Raw genomic sequence first — 24,003 nt, forward strand, 5'->3', positions numbered from 1 at the left:
CCACCTAATTCAGAGTGGTATGATAACTCTTTTTCCTGAACTTGGGTTCTTTGGCACTTTAAAAAAATGCATAGCTTTCATTCTTACCCAATTTATTAATTACATTTTGCATTACGAATTGATAAATGGTAAAAACACAATGAAAAAACATTATAAGGTGCAGGTCATTGATGACAGACACACACATTATAACCTGTTTCTTTTTGTTTCTCCCACTTTCACTATTTATTTCCATTATTTGTTTCTTTTAGAAAACCATAAGCTGTCTACACAAATGCCTACTTCTCAGAAATCTATACCTTTCTGTGTTCAACCATGAGTTTCACATCTTCCCACTACAAGCAAGTAAAAGTCGCAATATATATATTGGCCTCACTTAGAAAATTGCAAAAACTATGGTGAAAATAGTATTTTCCTTTAGAACTCTGCCTGTTTCTGAACACTGGGAAGCGATTGCCCTTGGCACTGTAAACCTTTTGTTGATGCCATTTAAAAACATTCACTCACAATTTTTTGCATATCTGTTTATCCCATTTTCTGAAAATAAAGTAAGCATTTTGTCACATTTTGGTGGTTTTTCTCAGTTCTCACTGGAAGGGTTGGTGGGTGGGTGGCAGGGTCGAGTGGGGAATGCACATTGGTCCTGATCATTTTTAGAAAAAAGTTATGAAGGAATAAGCACAAATTGCAACAGATATCCCCCAAGACAACTCATCCAATTTATAGGTGTTTGTTCAACATGAGTTGAAAGTGTGATGCCAAAAAAAAAATATTTGTTAGTCTTGGTAGAATTGACCTTTGAACAAGATTTAGAACCATTTAACTTGGCTAGGAGATCAACAACCGTGGCAGTTATGTCTTACTCTCTTTCTTGCACAATTTGGTAATCTGATGTCCATATACAAAGCTTCAGGTTGCTTTGGTTTTCTACTGCAGAGATTTGGGAGACCCAAAGAAAAGTAAAATTGTGTGTGATCTCTATAACCATGTTGAGGTACAGCTATAGCTGCACTTAGACAAGTAGTGAGGCTGAAGGATATAAGGCAGATAGTACCATTTTCCTTTTGTTAAACATTTCGGAGTATTGGTTCGGCTGTCTAGAAACACCCACAACTCAGCAGCTCTTTAAACTTTGAGGTGGTTGCAAAAGCTCCTTACACTTGCCGTCAGTGAGTCTCATGATTTGGTACTCTGGACTAGTCTGGGTTTGAGGGTCCTTCTATGGCAGTGAATATACAGTTTGAGTTGTAGGTGCATTGACCCCATATCATGCATTTCCTGGCTGGCAGACTTGAAGAAAACTCATGTTGCCACAGGCAAAGAGTAGAGACCTTGAAGGTTGTAGATATTGTGATTGTGGACGTCTTGGTGTAGGTGTTGTAAAGCAGCTATATTCTGGCTTTGCTGGAGTCTGCAAAGAAGGTGGCCTCGGATTAAATACTTACACGTTCTCTAGACAAGACAGGGCAAAGGCTGTGGTGGCCTACACCCTATGTGGGAATGCAAGATGTGAAATGCAACACCGTGCTTGAATGATTAAGAACGAGAATTTGGTTGCTCTAAATGTGTGGGACAGGAAGAGGCTCGAGTTCATCATTACTGCTTTTTAGTTTATCCGAAGGGATGGGGGTCAGTTTGAAGGCCTAGGTACAAAGAGAGGTAGTATGTTACTAGATAAAGGCTTTTCATGTCCAGATTTTTTTTTTTTTTTTTTTTTTTAATTAAGTTTCTTTGAAGTAGTTCTTCAAGAATTTGGGCACACCTCTTGAAGGAAAGTGCCTTTGGCATAGGAGTCCCGCTCTGTGGTGTTTTCCAGTTTTAGGGGATCTGCATGTTGGTGTAGTTGTTACAGGTGAGGTTGGATAATATGAGGCCTTGAAGTAGGTTAGGGAATGTGTTGACTAGAAGAGACAAAGGAGGAAGGTGATAAAATGCTTATATTTGCAGCAAAAAGGGCATATGTGAAAGCAGGAAATGTGTTTATGTGAGATTTTTCTGCAAGACAGAAGACATCCAGTTCAGGGCAATACCTTGAATTGTCTCTCTAGTAAGGTGTGGTGGGAAATGATCCAGTAGAAGGGCAGCAACTTTGTTAAATCAGCAAAGAACATCGAGTCATTGCAGGTGGTAATTGATGTGGATTTCCTTCCTGTCCTAGGTTAAGTCCTAAGAGATGGTGGTACAGTAGGTTATTTTTTCCTAAATTAGTCTTAAAACTGGGTGAAGGATAGGTTTTAGATTAGTTTGCTCTGGAAGTGTCCTGCGGATATAGATATGTAGATGGAGGGGTATTTTGGGTCATGGCCTAGCTTCGAAAAGTGGTTATAAGTGTTTGAGTGGAGGGCGCTGGGATAAAAGCTTAGAGTGGAACATAAACTCTCTAAAGTGGTTCATAAAATACATTATTAAAATTAGAGCTGGATTTCATTGGGCCCTCCTGGAATTAGTTCGATTTGACATTCCTGCTGTTCTGCTTTTAAACTGCAGTTATTTCTGCATAGTCTTTTAGTTTTCTAATGTTTTCTTTGACATGCTGTTTTTCACAGCAGAATAGTTTTAATTAGCATTTTTTTCTTTGCTTCAAGTAGGTCTATATTTTCAACGGAACCAGTAATTTTGTTAGTGCTCCTAACTGTCATGTAGCTTCAACTTGAAATTGCAAGCACAGAGTTACAGGAGTGCCAAGCTTGTCCGTATATTCAGCAGAGATGGCGCTTCAAATGTGTAGGTAAGAGCAAAAACATTAGAAACAACTACACAGCCAAACTAAATTTTCTGTTAGAAGAAGGGAGTAACACACTTTCTTTCCCTGTGTCAGCTAAAGGCAGAAGGTAATGAATGTATCATACTACTAGGCAAGCAACAGACTTGTTGACAATACCGTTAAAGTATGCTGGTGGATTCATTTTACAAATTGAACAATGAAGATGCGTCTGACAGGAGGTTTCTCTTTCCTCAGTATGGCAGCATCCATTTGTGAACGTCTTCAAACATGTAAAGATTGACGAGTGGAAGAGGTCATCAAAGGAAGGAGACGTGAGCACAATTATGGTATGGTGGTATTCTTTGAACCTTGATGTTTGGCAGATATATTTTGGTCTCATTTGGCAGATAGAGAGCAGATTGGAAGAATTGCAGGTACAGCCAGCGTTCCTTCTAATGTTTTTCCTGTGTGTGTGACAATGAAAGGTCTATGCACTGCACCCAGGGCTATGTGCGCCAATTAACCATGCAAGCGTACACCTTACTCAGAAGTATGAAACGCATAAGGAGCAATGGGCCCTCTGATTGCAAAATTGTAGTGAGCGGGGCACCACTGCTCAAGGTACTGGGGTGGGGGAGTTAGGCCATGGAGGAGAGGGGGGTGGGGTCTAGGCCATTGAAGACTAAAGAGCCAAAAAGACAGTTGAGCAAAATACTCTGATTCTAACATAGTTCAAGGTGAACAATTTGAAAACAAAAAAACAGTTTCTGATTGTGGCCAACAAGCAATCCTTCAGATCATACTGAACACTCCTTTGATAAGTTACTTGCCTCCAAAATTTTACATTTTTGTTGATCATTTAATGCCAGCTCTTAAAATTGCGTAATTCAGTGGTGGTAATTCTTTCAACTTTGAACTGATGAGGGGTCGAGTCACTGTTAGCAGCATATGATCCTGGGTCTTCTAGATTAAATCTGGATTCGGTAGAGTGTGCATAGTATGAGTTACCTCAGTTGCTTTAAAACAGTTTTTTTTTTTTTTAATGGTGGTGTGCTTTCACTCTGGGAATGGTTATTTAACTCTAAATTGAATTGTTTGTTCATGTTCTTTGTTCCTCTTTATATTTAAACTGAACTTGTCTGTTCGATGTTTGAACACAATTTGACAAAGTAGTAATAAATGTCAAAAACTCATCAATTTGGGGGGCTTCCTTTATAACTCACCATAAAAGTAATATATGGAATCTCGGAAAATTACTCTGGCCCTCTTTCAGGGAACTGAAATCTAAAATAAGTTGTAGGCAGTGGGGTTTCAAATGGTGCATCACATCACATTACTTCAATGAGCATGTTTTCACTATCCAACGAATAATGCTAATCAAAGAGAAAAGATGATGCAGGACTATACCCTGTAACCAGAAGGCACCTTATTTCCCCACTAACAAATAGCTGAAGGTGAAATGCCTCAAGAGCCTTAGGATGGGGTTCCTTTGTTAGGGTGGCATTCCTTGCCTCTGAGACAGGATGAACAGTAAATTTGGAGGAGAATCTTTGCTCCTTATTTAGATGCATGATTGGCTAGTTTAAGTCTGACCACATTTTATATGAATTGAAACCAACACAGATCTAGTGTGAAGGGGATGAGTTGAGCCCATAACCCTTTTCTGATATGGAGCCTCAAATCCCAGAAAAGGGAAGTGATCTACTTAGGAACTGTTCTATAATGTCAATGCAGTGATATAGTAAACTCAATTGCTATGAATGACTTGTTTACATTGCATAGAGTTTAGGGCGTGTGTGTATGTGTATGTTTTTGTGTAGGGTGTGGTGTGCAGGGGTGTGTGTAGAGGTGTCGCTAAAGGGGATATTGACTAAAAAGCAAAACTAGGAATCCTTTCCAAGAAGGGTGGCCTCTTAAATAAAGAGTGTGGCTTAAAAAATGTGAACTAATATAGTGCGTAACCTAGTCTGCCACCTCACCAGAATTTTGGGTGCTTCTGAGTGTTCTGTTATTGCATACAGACATGTCAAACAAAAGTTTATGCCTAAAGGAAGCCAGAACTATTTTCTTTGCCAATGCATGTTAGCAGTATCTGATAAATAAGCAACAAAAATGATTTCTGTTGTAAATAATTAGAATTGAAAATGTTTAGATTCTGCAAATATTAGACTGAATTAAACATTACTAAGGCCTATGGAAGGGGAATTGGTCTTCATAGTGCTTTGTTCACTACCGTTCTCCCCCTCACACCACTTTCCACTGCCTTCTCTCAGAATGTAAGTCACATACGCCCTTATTCTCTGCACATATTTCTGAAATCCTTGATATGCATATCTCACACATCACCTAATTCCTTCTTTGTTGTTTTGTCAATCTGTCCTTCAAGTAGTTCCTTACATTAACTCCCACTCACCATGCCCTCTCTATTTCACACACGCTCTCATTCTCCCACAGGTTAGTTTCTTTTTCTGTAAACACTGTCAGTATTGTAACAGCTCTGTTTGTACTTTTCACACTTCTACATAAAATGTAAATTCCAATTTGTATTTATGTGACTATTCTCTTGTATTCTCTACAGAGAGGCTAAGAATTGGATGATCATGTAGTCTAAACACTATAGCTCACTTAAAGGCATCCTGAGAAACTTGCATTGCATTTAACTTAAACTCCAGCTCTCTTAATTCCGTCCAGTCATAAACGTCCTTCCACAGGTTGAACACACCCAGACACCTATAAGCGAATCAGTGAACAGTATGCACTATAAAAGAGTTGTAAGTTGCATAAAAGCTACAGAAACACATCTGGAAAAGCAAGTACTTTTACGTCTTCGTTAATGGTGGCTATTTAGTTGCAATATGTGCAGTGACTACTGTTACTCATACTGCAGTTATGAGTTTTGTAGTAAATATCATCAGGTCAAACCTGTTTATTTGTAAACTGCCTGGTTTGTACTGGACAGCAGACACCTAAATCCACATTATTCCCCTGAAAACCCACAATTGGGTGGTATTTATCACACCTGATAAATTTTGACTTGCTGGACTCTGATTTTATCAGGTGTGATAAATATCACACCAGTTACTGGAGCACTCGTGATGAGTGTGGTAAAATACCCTCTTTTTGGCATGGTTACCCCCACTTTTGACTGTTGTCACTGTGCTTAAACTGTTTTCACTGTGATCCTGCTAACCAGGACGCCAGTGATTGTGCTCACTCTCCAAATTTGGTTGCCTAGGACCTTTTTGCACTCCACAATTGGCATAATGGTGTACCCCTATAAGTCCTTAGTATATGGTACTTAGGTACCCAGGTCATTGGGGAAGCAGGGTTCCCCCATGGGCTGCAGCATGTATTATGCCGCCGATGGGAGTCCATGCAAAATGTGCCTGCAGGCCTGTTATTGCAGCCTGTGTAAAAAGGCGCATGCACCCTTTCACTACAAGTAGCTTTACCAGGTCACTGTAATTCACCCCATGGTAGGCCCTTTCAGCCAAAAGGGCAGGGTGCAGGTCTCTGTGTGGGAGGGCACCCCTGCATGAGCAGAGATGTCCTTACAAACTCCAGTTCCATTGCACTGGACTTTGTAAGTTTGGGGAAGCCATTTTACACTCACTGTGTCCAGCTGCATAATGGTAACTCTGAACCTAGGCATATTTGGTATCAAACATGTCTGAATCATACCCCAATACGGTTGCCAGTATTGGTTGCATGATTCCATGCACTCTGGGGTCTCCTTAGAGGACCCCCCGGTATTGCTCCTACTAGTCTTCCAGGGTTTTTTGGGCAGCCTGCACTGCTGACGCCTGTCAGACTGGTTTCTACCCTCCTGCTGCTTGACCAGCTCAAGTAGGGGGAAGGCAGAACAAATTATTTCCTGTGGGAGAGGGAGGCAACACCCTCTCCCTTTGAAATAGGTGTTACAAGGCTTAGGAGGGGTAGCCTTCCCAAGACACCAGTTTGCCTTGAAGGGCACATTTGGTACCCTCCTTGCATAAACCGGTTTGAATCTGTGGAGGGACCTCCGGTCCCTTCTTTGGCACGAAACTGGACAAAGGAAAAGGAAGTGACCACTGCTTTGTCCATCACCACCCCAGGGGTGGGGCCCAGAGCTTCTCAAGGTGGCCACTTGATTCTCCCATCTTGAAACCAAGATGAGCAGAGGCCCCTGAGAGCATCTGAGTGACCAGGCCAGGCAGGTAACGTCATAGACACCTCCTGATAGGTCTTCACCTTGCAAGGTGACAAAACCCCCTTTTATGGCTACTTAGGGACTCCCTTGCTGGTGGGTCCCCAGATTCGACATGCAAGACTCCACCAGGACTCATTTGCATCGTTTACTTCTGCTCCTGGCCATTGGAACTGCAACTCCTGAGAAGCCCTCACCTTGCAACATTGTTTCCCTGGCTCATCCCAACAGCTGCAACAATTCCCCTGCTGGGCATCCTCTGAGGTCGGCAAGACTTCAGCTGCACTAGGAAACCAGAAGGTATCTCCCTTGGAGTGTAGGAAAATGCCACTGTTGGCAGGGTTACCCCTCCCATGTTTTTCCTAGTGTTGATGCCAGCCTTGTTTGGAAGTGTGCTGGGACCCTGGTAACCAGGTCCCAGCACCAGTGTTCTTTTCCCAAAGCTGTACCTTTGTTAGTGTAGGACTGACTGGTCTGTGCCAGTCTGCCACTTTCAGACAAGTTTCTGACCACATGGGGTAAGTGCCTTTGTGCACTCTGCGGTCCGAAACGAAGCCAGTCCTGGGTGGAGGTGCTTCACACCTTCCCCTCAAACTGTTACACCTGGTGGTGAACCCTGGATTACAGTGCCCCAGGGCACTCCAGCTAGTGGAGTTGCCCGCCCCCCAGACAAAGCCCCACTTTGTGGCAGCAAGACAGTGGTAAAATTAGGTAAAGCAGGGAGGAGTGACCCTCCAGCCAGGACCACCCCTAAGCTGACCAGAGCCGAGGTGACAACCCCCATGCCCTCCCCGCCCCTCGCAGAATCCTCAAATCTTGGTTTGGAGGACAGGGACCAATAGGGATAGGTTTGTGCCCCCCTCCCCAAAGGGCGGGAGCGCAAGAAGGGTGTAGCCACCCTCTGGGAACAGTAGCCATCGGCTACTGCCCTCTGACCCCTAAAAACACCCCTACATTTAGTTTTTAAGGGATTCCCTGAACCCTAGTCGTCAGATTCCTGGTGACCTACAAGAAAAAGGACTGCTAAGCTGAAACCCCAGCAGAGAATGACAACTGCTTTGGCCCCAGCCCTACCGGCCTGTCTCCTGCTTCAAAGAACCTGCAAGAAGAACCGCAACACATCCAGTGAGTCCAGCGACCTTGGACAACTATAAAGGACTGCCCTGCACCCCAAAGGACCAAGAACTCCTGAGGACAGCGGCACTGTCCAAATCCTTTCAATCAAGGATTCCCACCTCACTCTGGATGTGCGAGTCTTGACCCCTGGACACCCGACGCCCATGGCCCGTGTCCAACTGGTCCACCCAGCAAGAAAGGGTCCCCAGGCGATTGGGAACACAAGCCCACCCTGGGTTGACCCTCCAAACCCCCATGACGACGTCTGCAGAGAGAATTCCGATGACTTCCCCTGACTGTGACTGCCCGGGACAAAGATATCCGACGCCTGGAGAAGCACTGCACCCGCATCCCCCAGACTCCAGAGAAACCGACCACCGGTGCAGCAATGACCAGCTATCTAGTCGGTGGCTTGCCAGAGGAGCCCCTGTGTCCTTCCTGCAACGCCTAAGTGAGTCCCGGGGTCCCCTCATAGAATTTCATTGGAAACCCTATGCCCTGTTTGCACCCTGCACCCGGCCGCCCCTCTGCCATTGAGGGTGTGTTATTCGTGCCTACTTGGGGCCCCTCCAGTGCTCCTCTAAATTCCCCCCCCCCCCCCCCCCCCCCCCCAGGTCTGCTCTCCAACAACGTGGGTACTTACCTGCAAGCATACTGGAACCGGAGTACCCACTGTCTCCATAGGGGCCCATGTTATTTTGGCTCATGTTTGACCTCTGCACCTTATTGGCCCCGTGTTGCTGGTGTTGGGTGTTTTGGGGATAGCCTGAACCGCCAATGGTGGGCTAACTATGCCCCGGAGATCAAGACTGTAAGTTTGTTACTTACCTCAGAAACTGTACTTTATTTTCCTCCCCCAGGAACTGTTGAAAATTGCACTGTCTACTTTTAAAATAGCTTTTGTTTGCCATTTTAAAGAAAACAGTATGTACTGTTGATGTTGGTTCAAAGTCCTGAATATACCTATGCAAAGTACCTTTCAATTTATGTACTTACCTGCAAGCTGAATCATGTGGTTCTAGTAATAAATTGACAAAACATATTTTTCTATATAAAATCCTATTTGTCTGGACTTAAGTCATTGAGTGTGTATTTCTTCTAGTGTGTGTGTAAAACAAATGCTTAACACTACCCTCTGATAAGCCTAACTGCTCGACCACACTACCACAAATAGAGCATTATTATTGCCTCTGTGGAACCCCTGGACTCTGTGCACACTGTATCACATTTTGATATAGTATATACAGAGCCAGTTTCCTACAAGGAGTCGCTCCCCTGCATCTGCAGGCACCTACAGCAACGACGACTGGCTGTGTGGATGTGCTCTCCTCTGGAACCGTGTGGATCCTGTATCACAGGTGGTAGTCTTAGGGTGCCCTTGGTCCTCTCTGCCTGCCTTCCAACTTGGGAGACGGTAAGCCCTTGCCTCTCTGTGCAGGACAGTAGCCCTGTGCACCGCGACTCCTGCAGTAATCAAGGCTTGTTGACTCCTGCTCCAAGGGATCTTCAGGCTCGGAGTAGCCACAGCCTCCAGCACCTCATCTTGCCAAGAACAGTCTCCTCTCTGCTGCTCTAACGATGTGGAACTCATCTACAGGTGTGCTGATTGGGCCTCACTGCAGCTTGCAGTGTCTGCTGCCAGTGAGTTGCCTGTGGGAGCTGCAACTGCTTCTGCTGGCTCTCCCGACTGCTAAGGGTCAGCCTGGATTCCCCTCTGAGGATCTCCCCCCCCCCCCCCCCCTCCCCCACAGGGCTTGCTGGTCCCCTTCAGCTTTGCAACTATACTTTTGCTTCTTCTTGCTTTTGCCAAGGCTTGTTGGTGGTTCTCCTAAACCACTGACCATCTGCAACCCGACATCTGATGTGGGACACCATCTGCACTGCTTCAAGGACTCCTCTTCAGCTCCTGGGCTCCATAGCCGCCTTCTTCCCCAGTCGAGCCGTATTGTCATCCATAGAAGGTTGTGTAGTGGCTCCTGCCCTGACTGGACACTGCATTGTGGACTGGACTCTGTCCCCTTCTTTTGCAGGTCTCTTCTTCCAGAACCCACCTTTGGTTTCCTTTGGTCTGGTTCTGTTCTTGCACAGTCTATTTTCTAAGTCATCTTGTTAGTCCTTGGAAATACCAGGTACTTACCTCTGCTCTCCTGGGGGGCGGGGGTGGGGGGGGGGGTGTCACTCAGGTACTCACCTCTTGGAGTGCCTAGTACTTCCAGCTCTCCTCTAACTACTCCATACCCTTGGGTGGGGACTTCACTTCGCTTTCCTCTTTGAGTATATGTTTTTGTCCGTTCATATAAGTAGAGGGAGCCTGGATGTGCGAAACACTGGTCACTGCACATTGTCCCTTAGAAATTGTAAAGAGAATAAAAGAGATTTACAACTTTTGGTCTTTGTATTGGCAATTTAATGATAACATTTAGAAATACTTAAATCTAAAATAGCTCTCTAAAGGGAGTTAAGGTAGTGTCCTAAACAATGAGTGAAAATGGATTCTGTCTATTTTTAGTCTTGCCTCCCAGACAGAGCAAGCTGTCTGGTTGCTAAAGACCTATTGTGTGCTTACCAAGGAGTTAATATCAGGCTTTCAGCCAGCCCATTGGTTACTGTTGGTTGGCTTTCATGTTACTTTTATTTGCTTCTTATTCAATGGCTTTCGTTATCTTATCTTGTTTATCCCTCTCTTACTACATTGCCTCTTTACCATTCTTTTACTTGGCTGACTTGTATCTTTCAGCAGTTTACTTTTAGGGAACTTTTTTTTTTTTTTTTTGGTTAAGCAGTCCATAAAACCGCCTGTTTTACAGCGTTCTCCCTTTTGTGCTTTTCCTCTGGCCATACACCTCTGCTGCCATCCTGTATGTTGCTCTCTTTATGATGTGCTTCTCTCTGCTGTCCCCACCCTCAGTGTTGCTCTCTCCTATATGAGCTTTCTTCCTTTTGTGTGCTTCTCTCCCTCAAAATACCCCCACACTCTGTGTCGCTCTCTCCTTAATGTGTTTCCCCATGTGACCCCTGTGCTCCTTGTTACGTTCTTCGGGTGCTTCCCCTCCTGCAGATCCCTGCTCGCCTGTAGTTTCTCCCTAGTTAGTCTCTCCATTTTCACCCCCTTGGAAAACACTCCTGCCCCATTTTGCTGTCACTTGTGTTCTTCCCCCTGTAACCCTTTCTCTCTCTCCCCTCACCCCCACCCCACCCCAAACAGAAAATTGGTAATCTCTCCATCATGTGCTTCACCCCAATGCTCACTGTGGTCTTTTGGGTGCTTTTCCCCATGCATCTCCCTGCCTCACAAACCAGCACTGCTAACGTCAATAGGTCCTCAAAGCAAGACCTACTGGCTTTACTAATGCTTGTTTCATTATTTTTTTATGAATAACCAATTCAATTTCTGCTGCTTTAGCAGTTACTTTGTATTGAATATCTTGCAAGGCTACCACAGAATCCCATGCACTATTGTGGCATGCTTTGTCAATGCAAAAAAAAAAGATGATGGATGGATTGTTGAACAATGCAAACATTCACCCTCCGTCACAGATCTGGGTTTAATTAATTGTTTGCTCACCATGCCACCCCAGTTTTGACCCAGCAATATGCACATCAGTCTTGACCTTGCTCCCCAAGGGAACCGTCCAGCCCGAACTGCCAGGCCAGGTCCTCCGTGGACCGGAAACAAACCTTGTGTGAGCAGTTTCAGGATATCACCCTTCTTCAGCCAGGATAGCTTGAATCCAGTGACAGTGAGCAAGGGGCCCACGTCTCGATATACCCTTCCCACTTAGGGTGACAAAAGCAAGAAGAACAGATGAACGGAATGCTCAAAAATGCAAACATTCACCCTCCGTCATAGATCTGGGTTCAAGCCATTGTTTTTTATTTTTTTTGCCCACCATGCCACCCCAGTTTGGACCCAGCCTTATGCAAATCAGTCCTGACTCTGCTCCCCATGGGAAAAGTCCAGCCCGAAGTGGAAGGCCTGGTCCTCCCTGGACAGGAAACAAGCACCTTGGAACCGATTTTAAGGTATCACCCACTGGCAGTTCAAGCTGGACTGTTCACTCGCCACATGACTACACACTGCTGTATGTCCCGTTTGCGTGGGAGGTCTTGGGATTGCTCCCGGTGTCACTCACATAGGTCCTTTGCTCTCTCCAGGACATCTTCTGGTAAGTCTCAAGAAGAAGTGAAAGCACTCTTTGACATTCTTCAGACGATGCAAGGGTGAATTCTGGGCTTTGAGGCCTTTTTTCTTTTGGCAGTCAATCCCCTGTCCAGCACCTTTGGGTCCCACAGGTTTCGGAAGGCTTTTGACTGGAGCTGAGCCAGCAGGTTTGGCCTCTGCACCAGTCGTCTCCCTTGGGATCAGTTAGTGGATCAGCCACAGTTTTGCAACCACCTCAGGGGACTGTCCTAGTGCCGCGACTGCCTTCAGTTGCACTAAACCCATTGTGATTCCTGACTCTGATACGGAGCTGGACTGGTGCCGCAATATGTTTGCTCCGCTGCGGACGAAACCCACAGGCCTGAATTGGGGATGGGGCCCTATTACACTGAAGAGCTCACTGAGGAACACAAAGGGAGTTGATCTGAGTATCTCTATTCTTACACTGACCTCCTTGCAGAGTCTGTGGCCGATGACAACTGGTATTAGGACCTGGCTGATATCATAAGTCTGGACACCTCACTAAACACTGGCCTCCTCTTCTCTCCCACAGTGGCTATGGAGGAAGAGGCTTCCTTTGCGGTGGTGGTTTAGAGGGCATCTGAGGTCTTTGACCTGCAGGTGCCCATGATTCAAGTCAAACCAATGATTTGGCACTTGTTTCAACTGATGTCTCCATCAGAAGCCCTACTACCCTTCAACGAAACCCTCCCTGATGTCCTGCTCTGGGCCTGTGCTAAGCCAGGCACAGGGCCATTGCTCGCTGTTATCGCCCCTCTACCGGGAACCAGCTTTGTCTCCCATGCCCTGACCCTTGAGAGTCAGGTAGTCCAGGCCTCAACTTCCGGACTCAATCCTGGTGGATACCCTACTACACCACCATATAGGTAATCAAAGAGGCTGGCTACCTTCTGAAAAAGGATATTTTTCTTCTGCCAACCTGGCACTGTTCAGTGAGCTCAATGGGTTGCAAAAGTGCTGCCTATGCTCCCAGTTGAGTCCCGGGGCCATACGTTACCAAGCAATTGTTGTAAAGTTCACAATAAGATGCAGATTAGATATGAACGACTCACTTTGCAGAGCAATTGATTCTTTGGTGGCACTGTGACATGCCTTGTTGAGGATACTGGCTTTCCAGGAAATGTCGGTCATGGACATGCCCTTCGATGGGACCCATCTTTTCAGAGAGAAGGTGGATTTAGCATTAAAGTTTTAAAGATGGTGCGACCACTGCTAGGTTTTTTGGCCTCCATAGCCCCTGACAGCCGCATTCCACCTCCCACCCTTTCCATGGAGGGGCCGCCAGCCGCGTCCTTTCCAACCCAGCTACCATAGTCATCAGGCTCAGTCTTTTGCGGCCATCGACGGGGCCCACAAGGTTTGTAGAAGCCACAAGTCCACCCTCCCCCACAACCCTCTGGCAGCTGCACAGTCAAAGCCTCTTTAGCTTGCTTCCAGTCCAGCATGGGCATTCACTTGGTGGCAGAATCTGATACCATCTGCACCAATGGAGGGACATAACATCAGACAAATGGGTGCTCCAGATTGTCCAATGGGGTTAAGCCTTCTGGTGCCAACAAACTCCATTGCCACTACCTCCATCTCGGCTGACAGATGACCACCTCGTTCTCTTGTGGCAAGAAGTACTGGCCTTTCTGGCCGAAGGAACCATTCAGAGGGTGCCAGCATCAGAAGAAGGTCATGGTTGGTATTTATGTGACTTTATGGTGCCAAAGAATGATGGAGGTATCAGTCCTATGCTAGATCTTTGTCCTTCTTGAAAAAGGAAGAGTTCAAGAAGCTGACTTTAGGTCAGATGTTATCTTTAGACTGGATGGTAGTGTTAAACTTGCAGGACGCTTAATTCCACATTCCTATCCTGCCTGGCCACATACGCTATCTGTGGTTCATGTTGGGCCACGAACATTCAGTTTGATTTGTTTCCCTGTGGCCTAACCCGTGCCCCTCAGGTGTTCACCAAAGTCTCTAACAGATGAACAAGTTACTTACCTTCTGTAATGCTTTATCTCAGACTCTAGCTAGCCACCGATTCCTTACCAACCCACCCTTCCTCCCTGGTCTTTGGACCATCTTCACAACTTCAGAGATCCTTTTGGATCTCACTTTGGCACACCAGTCATTCCTCCTCAGCTTGGCTTTATGCGCCTAGTATGGAAAAAGTCAAGAACTGAGGTCAGTGTGCTTGAGTGGCACCTTTACAGGCACTGCGCACATCACTTAAAGCACGGGTGATACCATTGACCGCACACTGAGCCAAATTATGCCATCTACCAGCATGCAATGGATATCGCTCACATTTCCAAATCCAGTTTGACGCCTAGGAATATTCTGAGTGAGGAATAATTTAAGATAAGGAAGCTGTGACTAAATAAAGTGTCTAAGCATTACCGAAAGTAAGTAACCTATTCTTCTAGGATAAGGATTAATGGTCAACTAAATCAAATGGTAAGAGCTAAAGTTGTTCTTGGGCCAAAACATGAAACTACTCTAATGGTCAGTAACAGAAATTGAAAACTGCATTCTTAATTTTAAAAACGTACATGCTTCCTTTTTTATGTACATTCACTTTTAAACAGTAACTGAGGGTATGTAGGCACTGATTTAAAAAATCTTAAATACAGAAAAAAAAACATGAGGACACAAACCGCTCAATTAAGTCACATTGCTGCTTAATTGAGCATAATCTGGTGGGATAGTATTACTTTTCCATAGTTGTATGAGCAAAATCTGATACAATATGGTCTGCAACTGGTCTCCACTTAACAGAAAGTAGACTAAAACCTTGATTGGTGTGAGGCATGAGGAATTATCTGGGTTACACTTTAGTTTGACATTAAGTGGGGATTCACCCAAGACTTGTCTCTTTGAGTGGAGAATTAAAGGTTTAAGATTGACTTTGACTTAATTGTAGCACCATATTAAAGCTGTGTGGTGGGTGCCCTTTCCAATACCTCCTTTAGGGAGCTAGATACTAAGCATTGATAACCTCCATCTACTTCTTCTTGGATATTCATGTTAGTCATATTCCTGGGGTTCCCAAGTAGCTTTAAGTGCTGCTTCAGTTGGTACAGAATGCAGCCAACTCCATTTTAGGCCCTACAAGTAAGAGCTGTTTTTTGGTCACTTTTAATAGAATGTAGTGTCCAGTTCAATCCCACGTGTGTTGCTTGCTAATCACTTTGTCAGGCTTTCTCAAATAATTCAACCCAAACTAAATTCTTATCATCCTCTTTGACACTTTCGATCTGCTCAATAAAATGCGTCCTCATAGTGTCAGTAAATACCCTGGTTTACATATCTCAGTATTGGCCCACACATGCATGTATGAGCACATACTGTGTAAAACACACCTATACCTAGTTGTTAAATGTGTTGTGGTCCTCGGCGTGCTCTCTTGAAGGAAAATAAGCTCTTGCAGAGTAAGTCATCCCATCTAATTCATGAGTGCATCGAAAATTGCCATTGAATTGTCCTTCTGATATGTTACACAATTTTGCACCCCAAATTCTTATTGTATGCTGCGTATTTTATTAGCACTCCTGAATGTCTACAGGATATTTTGCTATCATGGATTTACTAAAAGCTACAGGGTCTGAGAGCAATGACTTGTCAAACGTGCACTGTTGACTCAATCTAAGAATGCATAAAACAAAAGATGACTCATTACATTATTTTAGAAAACTTAGATGCAAAAACAAAACTGCAGAACTGTGGACTTTTATTATTGGCACCGTAGGCCTTACACCTGCCTACAAGAATACCTTAAACATTTTGGTTAAGTTTGGCACCCCAAATCAACAAGAAAGACAGTAAGATAGTTGTGCAACAAATTGAGCACAGTCTATAACACATTGTACACTTAATTAGAAATACACAAAGAAGCTTCTGTATGAAATGAAATTCCTATGACTTTATTCGATAAATGACTAATATCTATCCTGTGTTATCATCTGCTACCAAGAACGAAGAAAATATTGTAGGTGACTGAAGTAGAATTTGGAGCATTTGGTGTTTCAAAGGCTTTTGACTACAACCAACAGCACCCCCTTCAGCCCTCCCACCTGCAACCCCATCCTGTAGACTCACAAATGTATATTCTTCATGTGTTTCCATTACACTTTTTTTCTTGAAATATTTTTGTTTGCAGTTTTGAAGTACAGTTTTGAAAAACTCATTTGGCACTGCCCAGTGTTAAACTTGCACAAAATACAGAGAAATATGTATCTGAAGCTCAGGATTCTTATTGGTTTGTGTAACATCACCAATGGAATTGGGAGACACAATGCAAATTATCATTAAGCTACATCTGCAGCATCGAAACGGCCTGTGGCAAAGCGTTCGCGTTGGCCATACAGTAATTTAATTTAATCAATAGTATTCACCTTGCACGTTAGAAATACAAAACATGAGGTGTAAAGGCTCGATGAGTTGAGACCTGTGTCTACTAACTACAAGTTTGTTCATTTGTTCAAAACTCCGCTCCTCTCTACCTGCACAAAGAAACTAAACAATTTTGGAAGTTTGTGTGCTTGGCCCTGGTTTTGGCGAAGCACTGCACCACAATGGCCTGAAAGGCCCCTGAGCTACCACAATCTGGGGATTGAGTGTGGGATCTCAAGAAACGGATGAACACTGCATTTTATGCTATCAAATGTATGGTTGCCTAAGTGGCAGGATGGAAGTTGTAATAGCTAGACTCGATTACAGAAAGGAGCAGTGGATTGGATCGGTTGGTGCAGTTTCACTAAACTTGGATGGTTCCTTTTTTCTTGTGTTTGATTTTCATATATGCTTAATTGTTGGGTATCATGCATGGAATTTATATCCTCTACAATCTCTTTATTTTTGGGAGAGGTACTTCCTCAAATTTTTAGGTACTTCTGTGCTTATTAGACTGTTTAGGTTCGAGAAGAGATGCCGATTGATACTGTATGGTGCTTATTTTGTGGGCTGAAAAAGCCGAACACCCAAGAATCCCCTTCAGAGTGGAGATACAACTCTGCAACAAAGAAGAAAACACCAACCCAGTGAGGGTCACTTCACTGACCGGCAGCTAACTCCCAACCCGGATGTCGTAGTTGGACCTGACGACACACCTGTGACCACAAGGACAAACCCTCCAAGTGTGCCAAGGTTGGTGGCACTCGGCCCTCCATTGGCCGAAACATACCAATACCATGGGTACTGGTCTGCTGACGTCGGACACAAGGAAAACCAGCCCGCCCGGGGCTGAAAGAGGGCCAGGAGGAAGCCCTTTTCAGGGGACTTCAGAAACAGCCCGGACCCCCTGCCAGAGTGTCCACATTGTTCTGTAAGCGACCCTTAAAATGACTTACTCCCAGATCCAAAGGGTATCTTTGCGCACAGTTCTTGGCTCACCAATTCGCTTGCATCTGGCTGCCCTGTGCCCTGCAACAAAGAGCCTGCTGTGCCCTAAGTGCCCCTCACCCCTTGCTATCTCGACACTCCAAGGGGACCCCAAGGAATCACTTCTAAGCTTACCTACACAGACCTTTTCCAAGTAGTCCCCCGCAGTGGCCCTGTACCAGCTCCAAAGACTTTTGCCAGCTGCTCCCGCCGGGAACCAGGGGCTGCCTGAACTTTTCTGATGGATACACCTACCTGTGGATTCCTCACCTAAAGAATTCTCCCTCGCGCCAGCCCTCGACGGAAATTTCTTCTAGCTCTGCACGTCGACGAAGACGTCACAATCGCCCGACGCCACATGACGTCATCCAGGCAATAAGAAGCCCTTGTCGACGTGCAGACGTCAGTTCCCTTTTTTCCGTGCCCGAGTAACGGTTAATTCTTCGAGGCTCACAGGGAGCTACTGTTTCCAACAACTGTTACAATGTCGCAGCCAAGAAAATCCGGCTTCAAACCTTGTAGCCAGTGCGGGGGTCGAATGTCGGTTACCGACCCCCACGAAAACTGCCTCTGGTGCCTTAGTTCCGACCATGAGGTCGAGTCATGCGGCTCATGTCAGCGCATGAATCCTAAGGCACTTAAAGAGAGGGAGGCAAAATTGTTCTTGGCTCGGTCCAAGAAGGAGAGGCGTTATCGGAGGGAGTCTTCCTCGAGGTCTCGTCACCATCAAAGTGACTCTTGGTGCCGTCACGGATCTCGGCGCCGATCGAGCAAGGGACGGTCCAGGTCAAGATCGGCTTCTCCGTCAGCTCGGTGTCGTCCGACGTGGGAGATAAGCCCAACTGTCACCCCTCCGCCTCCTACGACCCCGACGTCACCCAGGTCGGTCTTTCAGGTAGAGCCTCCCCAGAGGCCAGAAGGTTCTCCTGGCCAGGAGTTACCTGGACCTTCCTCAGCATCTATGCTGGCGCCGGTGCAGCAGCAGCAGTACCGGCTTTCCCGGCTCCGGGAACGGATCCTGCAGCGTTTTTAAACGCAATGTTTAACATTTTTGCTTCCATGACGCCGGTGGAAGTCATGCAGGTCCGTCTGGCCCTCTGGCCTACGATTTGGGTGTTCCGGCGTCTTATAGATCGACGCCTTTCACCCCATTTTTACCTGCTGCACCTGAAGCACTGCTGATGCCTATGACGTCGCCCAGGCTGACTACACCTGCTGCGGCGCCGTTGGATTCGCCTCGGATCCGATCGACGTCTAAGAATCCTATGGAGTCGGGGCTTCGGACGGATCCGAGGTTCGGCGCCGACGAAGATCTTTGGCGTCGGCCGACGCCTTATCGACTCCAGGCTTGGAGTCCAGGCTTAAATCAAGACGTCTGGCTCTTCGACTTTTGGAGGTAGAAGAGTACGCGAGACAACACCTGGAGGAAGGTGAAGTTTTGGAGCCCTCTGGTGACTTCCAGTGGCTTGGACACTACCCCGGAATGGGATCTAGCTTCCCCTGGAGAGATCACGGAGGAAGCTGCTTCATTCCACGCAGTCATTCGGAAGGCTGCAGACTTTTTGGACCTTCCCCTTCCTACTGCGGAGGTCAAAAGAAATTTATTGACAGAGGTTTTACACCCGGCTTCTGCTTCTGCTGAGCCTCTTTTGCCCTTCAATGAGGATCTGCTGGACCCCATTAAGGACATCTGGTTGAAACCGGTGTCCACCGATGCGGTCAACAGAGCGGTTGCTCGTCGCTATAGGGCGGCTCCTGGTGATCCAGTGTTTCACTCCGGAGAGTCTAGTGGTGCAAGCCTCTTTGTTCGTCCAGATCCTCTCCTGGCTCGTTTCCTGGGACACCTGCGGACAGGGAGTCAAAAAAGATGGACCATACTGCAAAAAAGACCTTTTCATCTTGCAGTATGGCCTTAAAATCTTCCAATGCAACTTGCATACTGGGGCGTTACATCCATGCCCTCATGGAAGAGGCGAAGGGCCACCCTAGTTTGTCTCCGGAGATGTTGCAGCTGTTTGCGGATGCTCAGGCGGCTGCGACTCAGTTGATCCAGTCGGGATTGGATACTTCGGACTCTGTGGCTAGGGCTATGGGCACGACCATAGTTTCTAGACGGCAGTCTTGGCTACGGTCATCTGGCTTCTCGTCGGACGTGCAGGCCACACCTCTTGATCTTCCTTTTGATGGGGAGAGGCTCTTCGGCACAAAGGCTGACTCTGCCCTGGAACGTTTTAAGGAAAGCAGAGCGACTGCAAGATCTTTGGGACTCCAGTCGTCAGCCTCATCCTCCTTTAGAGGTTTTCGGAGGTTTAAAGGATTTGGACGTGGTTCCTTTCGTGGAAGATTGCAAGGACCACAACAATCTGCTTCTACCCTGCCATACAGATCCTTCAGGGGCAGGGGCAGAGTCCATATGAGAGGAGCCACCTTGCAGCACTCTGCCTCTTCCTCTTCCTCGGGAGGGGTGCAGCAAGGAAAGCAGCCGTAGTCCTCCTCCACTCCCTGTCCACTTGTCTCCGGTAGGGGGAGACTTGCCCATTTTCTTCCAATGTGGGAGGTTATAACATCGGACTCCTGGGTCATCGACATTGTGAAGGAGTACACTCTTCCCTTTCGGGAATTCCCTCCTACCTTCCCTCCCTGCCCATCCTTCTGTTCGGAAGACCATCTTCTCCTATTACAGCAGGAGGTATTATCCCTATTGGCAAAAGGTGCAATAAAGTTGGTTCCCGAGCAAGAGAGGGGTCAGGGTTGTTATTCAAGATACTTCCTGATTCCCAAAAAGGATGGTCGGTTGAGACCGATTTTGGACTTGAGGATTTTGAATTGGTTCCTCAAGCAGGAAAAATTCAAAATGCTGACCCTCTCACAGGTTCTTTTGGCATTGAACGAAGGAGACTAGATGGTGTCGGTTGATTTGCAGGACGCATATTTTCATATTCCGATCCTCAAATCGCACAGGAAGTATCTCCGGTATGTGGTGGGATCGCAGCATTATCAGTTTGCGGTCCTCCCTTTTGGTCTTACTTCAGCACCTCGAGTCTTCACAAAGGTGATGGCGGTGGTAGCAGCAGAGCTCAGAAGAAGGCAGATAGGGAAACACAGCTATCTGGACGATTGGTGGATCAAACCCAAAACTCCGGAGCTCGTGCGGTGCCATCTCCAGTCGACGACTCAATTGTTGTACGACCTGGGTTTTTCAGTCATTGTACCCAAATCTCACCTGGAGCCCTCTCAACGCCTCCTGTTCATAGGGGCAGTGTTGGACATGACATTGAATTGGGCCTTTGCTCCACCCCAGCGGGTCCAGGATATTCTGGTGTTGATTCCATTGTTTCAAAATGGAGCAGTAGTTCCAGTCCAAGATCCTTCGTCTGCTCGGTCTGTTCGCTTCTTGCATACTGTTGGTCACTCATGCATGCTGGCACATGAGGGCTCTTCAGTGGTGCGTCCGCAAGCAGTGGTTGCAGCACAAAGGGGATCTCTAGGATTCGATAAAGATCTCCAGAGACACTGCAGTGGATCTTCGATGGTGGGCAGCGGTCGACAACCTGTTTCAAGGAAGGCCGTTCTTGCTGCCACCTCCAGTGGCCACGGTGGTAACAGATGCTTCCACTCTAGGGTGGGGAGCTCATCTGGGGGACCTGGAGATCAAGGGCCTTTGGTCTCCAGGGGAACAGAGGTTACACATCAATCTGTTAGAGTTGCGGGCAGTACGTCTGGCTCTCAAGGGCCTCCTCCCTTCCATTCGCGGTCAGTCAATCCAAGTTCTGACGGACAACATGACCGCGATGTGGTATATAAACAAACAGGGAGGAGTGGGGTCGTATCTTCTCTGCAGAGAAGCTCTTCGTCTCTGGTCATGGCTTCAGGAACACAAGATCTGCTTGATTGCACATCATTTGAATGTGCGTGCAGACCTTCTCAGTCGACGCAGCTCGGTCGATCACGAGTGGCGTCTTCATCCAGATCTAGTTCTGGGTATCTTCCGGATGTGGGGATATCCACAAATAGATTTATTTGCAACTCAAGAGAATGCGCAGTGTCCGCTATTTTGCAGCCTCCAGTATCCGGTGCAAGGAGCTTTGGGGGACGCGTTTCAGATGTCCTGGAAGGGTCAGTTGCTTTACGCGTTTCCCCCCCATACCCTTGATTCCTCGAGTTCTCCGGAAGATACGCCAAGACCGAGCTCAAGTCATCTTAATAGCTCCGGATTGGCCGAGAAGGGTGTGGTTTTCGGACCTACTCCCTCTCTCAGTGCCCTCCGCTCCGGCTCCCTTGCAGGGTGGACCTCCTCTCGCAGGGGCAGATTCTACACCCCCACCTCCAGAGCCTGCATCTTAATGCCTGGAGATTGAACGGGGCAATCTGAGTTCCTTTTCTCTCCCTCCAGGTGTGGTGGAAGTTATTTTATCGGCCAGGCGACACTCCACCAAGTCAATCTATGCTAATCGTTGGGCTAAATTTACAAGCTGGTGTGGAGAGAATAGTTTAGATCCCTTAAAAGCTGGTTTATCTGACATTTTGTCATTTGCACTCCATCTGGCACAGAGAGGTTGTGCGATTGCCACTGTTAAAGGTTATCTGTCTGCACTATCTGCTTTTCTGTGCCTTCCTGATCAACCATCCTTCTTTAAATCACCAATTGATTTAAAGTGTCTAAAGGGACTCACTAATAAGTATCCACCCACACCATTCATTATGCCTCAGTGGGACCTTAACTTAGTCGTAACTTTTCTTATGGGGGCCCGTTTGAACCTATGCACTCTTGTTCTTTACGGTTTCTAGTATTCAAAACTGTTTTTCTGGTGGCCATTACATCTGCCAGAAGGGTTAGCAAGCTTCAGGCTCTCACTGTGGAAACCCCATACCTTTCTTCCTTTAAGGACAAAGTGGTGTTGAGGACCAAGGCGGCTTTCCTACAGAAGGTTGTTACACCCTTTCACCTGGGGTAGTCAATTACTCTCTCTTCCTTTTTGTCCCTCCACCTCACCCATCCAAGGAGGAAGAGAGGCTCCACCGGCTGGATCCGCGAAGAGCACTGAGCTTCTACGTCGCCAGGACGAAAGAGTTTAGACAGGATGAACAGCTCTTTGTTGGATACGTGAGGAAGAGGAAAGGTAGAGCGGTCCACAAGAGAACGCTATCCAGGTGGATCATTCTATGTATTAAGATCTGCTATTCTTTGGTGAAGAGAGATCCACCTGTGGGGCTTCGTGCCCATTCCACCAGAGCCAAAGCAACTTCATCGGCTTTGGCTAGAGGTGTTCCTGTGGCTGACATCTGCAGGGCAGCGACCTGGGCATCCCTCCATACTTTTACCAAACATTACTGTTTGGACTCTGAGGTTAGGAGGGATGGCCATTTTGCTCGCTCGGTGCTGCAAGATTTCTTGGTTTGACCATTCGGGCACCCACCACCGGAGGTTATACTGCTTGGGGACTCTATTCTTTAGGTGAGGATTCCACAGGTAGGTGTATCCATCAGAAGAATAAGTTACTTACCTTCGGTAGCGCTTTTTCTGGTGGATACAGTAACTACCTTTTTTTTAATTATTTATAAATTGGACTCCAGTTATTCCTTCGAATGTGTGAGTTGCATGATAGCTACTGTGGGTGCAACAAATGCTTTGCACTTCTCCAAGATTGGCCTAACTGCTCGAACAAGTCACAATAGAAATTAGAGCATTAGGTGATCTAGCTTTTACCTCTGTAAACCAAAGTGTGGTTGCCTGGACCCCCTGAACAGTGTGCCTAACTTTGCACACTGCATAGAGGGCCAGCCACCTACATTTCATAGAAGCAAACATTATCCCAATGTGCATGATCTTTCAAGTCGATCACCTTTCCTCTAAGATGCCACAAGTCTGAGCTCCAGGATTCCATTTGGTCAAGGTGGCTTTCCAGTGTAATTACTGTTTTCTTGCTGTTCTGTACTTTAATGGAAGTATTCTATATCTGTTCTCCTTGTCCTGATCTCTGATGCTAGGACAGTGATGGTAGTGTCTGCATATCCCAGCTGAGTCCCTTTTTCACTGATATCTTTTAGTATGGTCTTCAAGGAGGCCTCTTGGTGCCACTGTGATCCTAGTTGTTGGCTTGGAGCCGCCCACAAACTCTGTGAATAGTAGTTATTTGGATGCCTTAACTGTGGCAATGTTGACAAGTGGGGATGTTTATCATTGCACAGCTGAGTTATTCTAAAAGAACAGGTGATGGCCCTCTGCCAGCCAGATCATGAAGCCCTAGATGTAGGTTTGTGGCTGGATCAGATAAATAGGATACAAAAAAAGGAAGGGGAAGCAAGGGTAAAGAACAGAGAAGTAAAATTGCGTTCCAAGGCATATTTATATTGGTTACAGCTCAGATATTGGCATATTATGTAACATATATATGACATTCTTACAATATAGAAATATCATATGATAGCTACCCATAAAGTCTGGAT

General features: G+C 46.3%; 1 protein-coding gene across 3 annotated transcripts in view; it reads left to right on the top strand.

The window, feature by feature from the left end:
- Positions 1–24,003, top strand: part of WDR90 (WD repeat domain 90) — a 1,338,149-nt gene that overhangs the window by 14,188 nt on the left and 1,299,958 nt on the right. For all 3 annotated transcript variants that reach the window (XM_069210679.1, XM_069210680.1, XM_069210681.1), the window contains exon 2: positions 2,960–3,051. In XM_069210679.1, the coding sequence (XP_069066780.1) occupies positions 2,960–3,051 (92 nt within the window). The remainder of the gene's footprint in view (positions 1–2,959; positions 3,052–24,003) is intronic.

This window comes from Pleurodeles waltl, chromosome 10, assembly GCF_031143425.1.
Source record: "Pleurodeles waltl isolate 20211129_DDA chromosome 10, aPleWal1.hap1.20221129, whole genome shotgun sequence".
Taxonomy (NCBI): Eukaryota; Metazoa; Chordata; class Amphibia; order Caudata; family Salamandridae; genus Pleurodeles; species Pleurodeles waltl.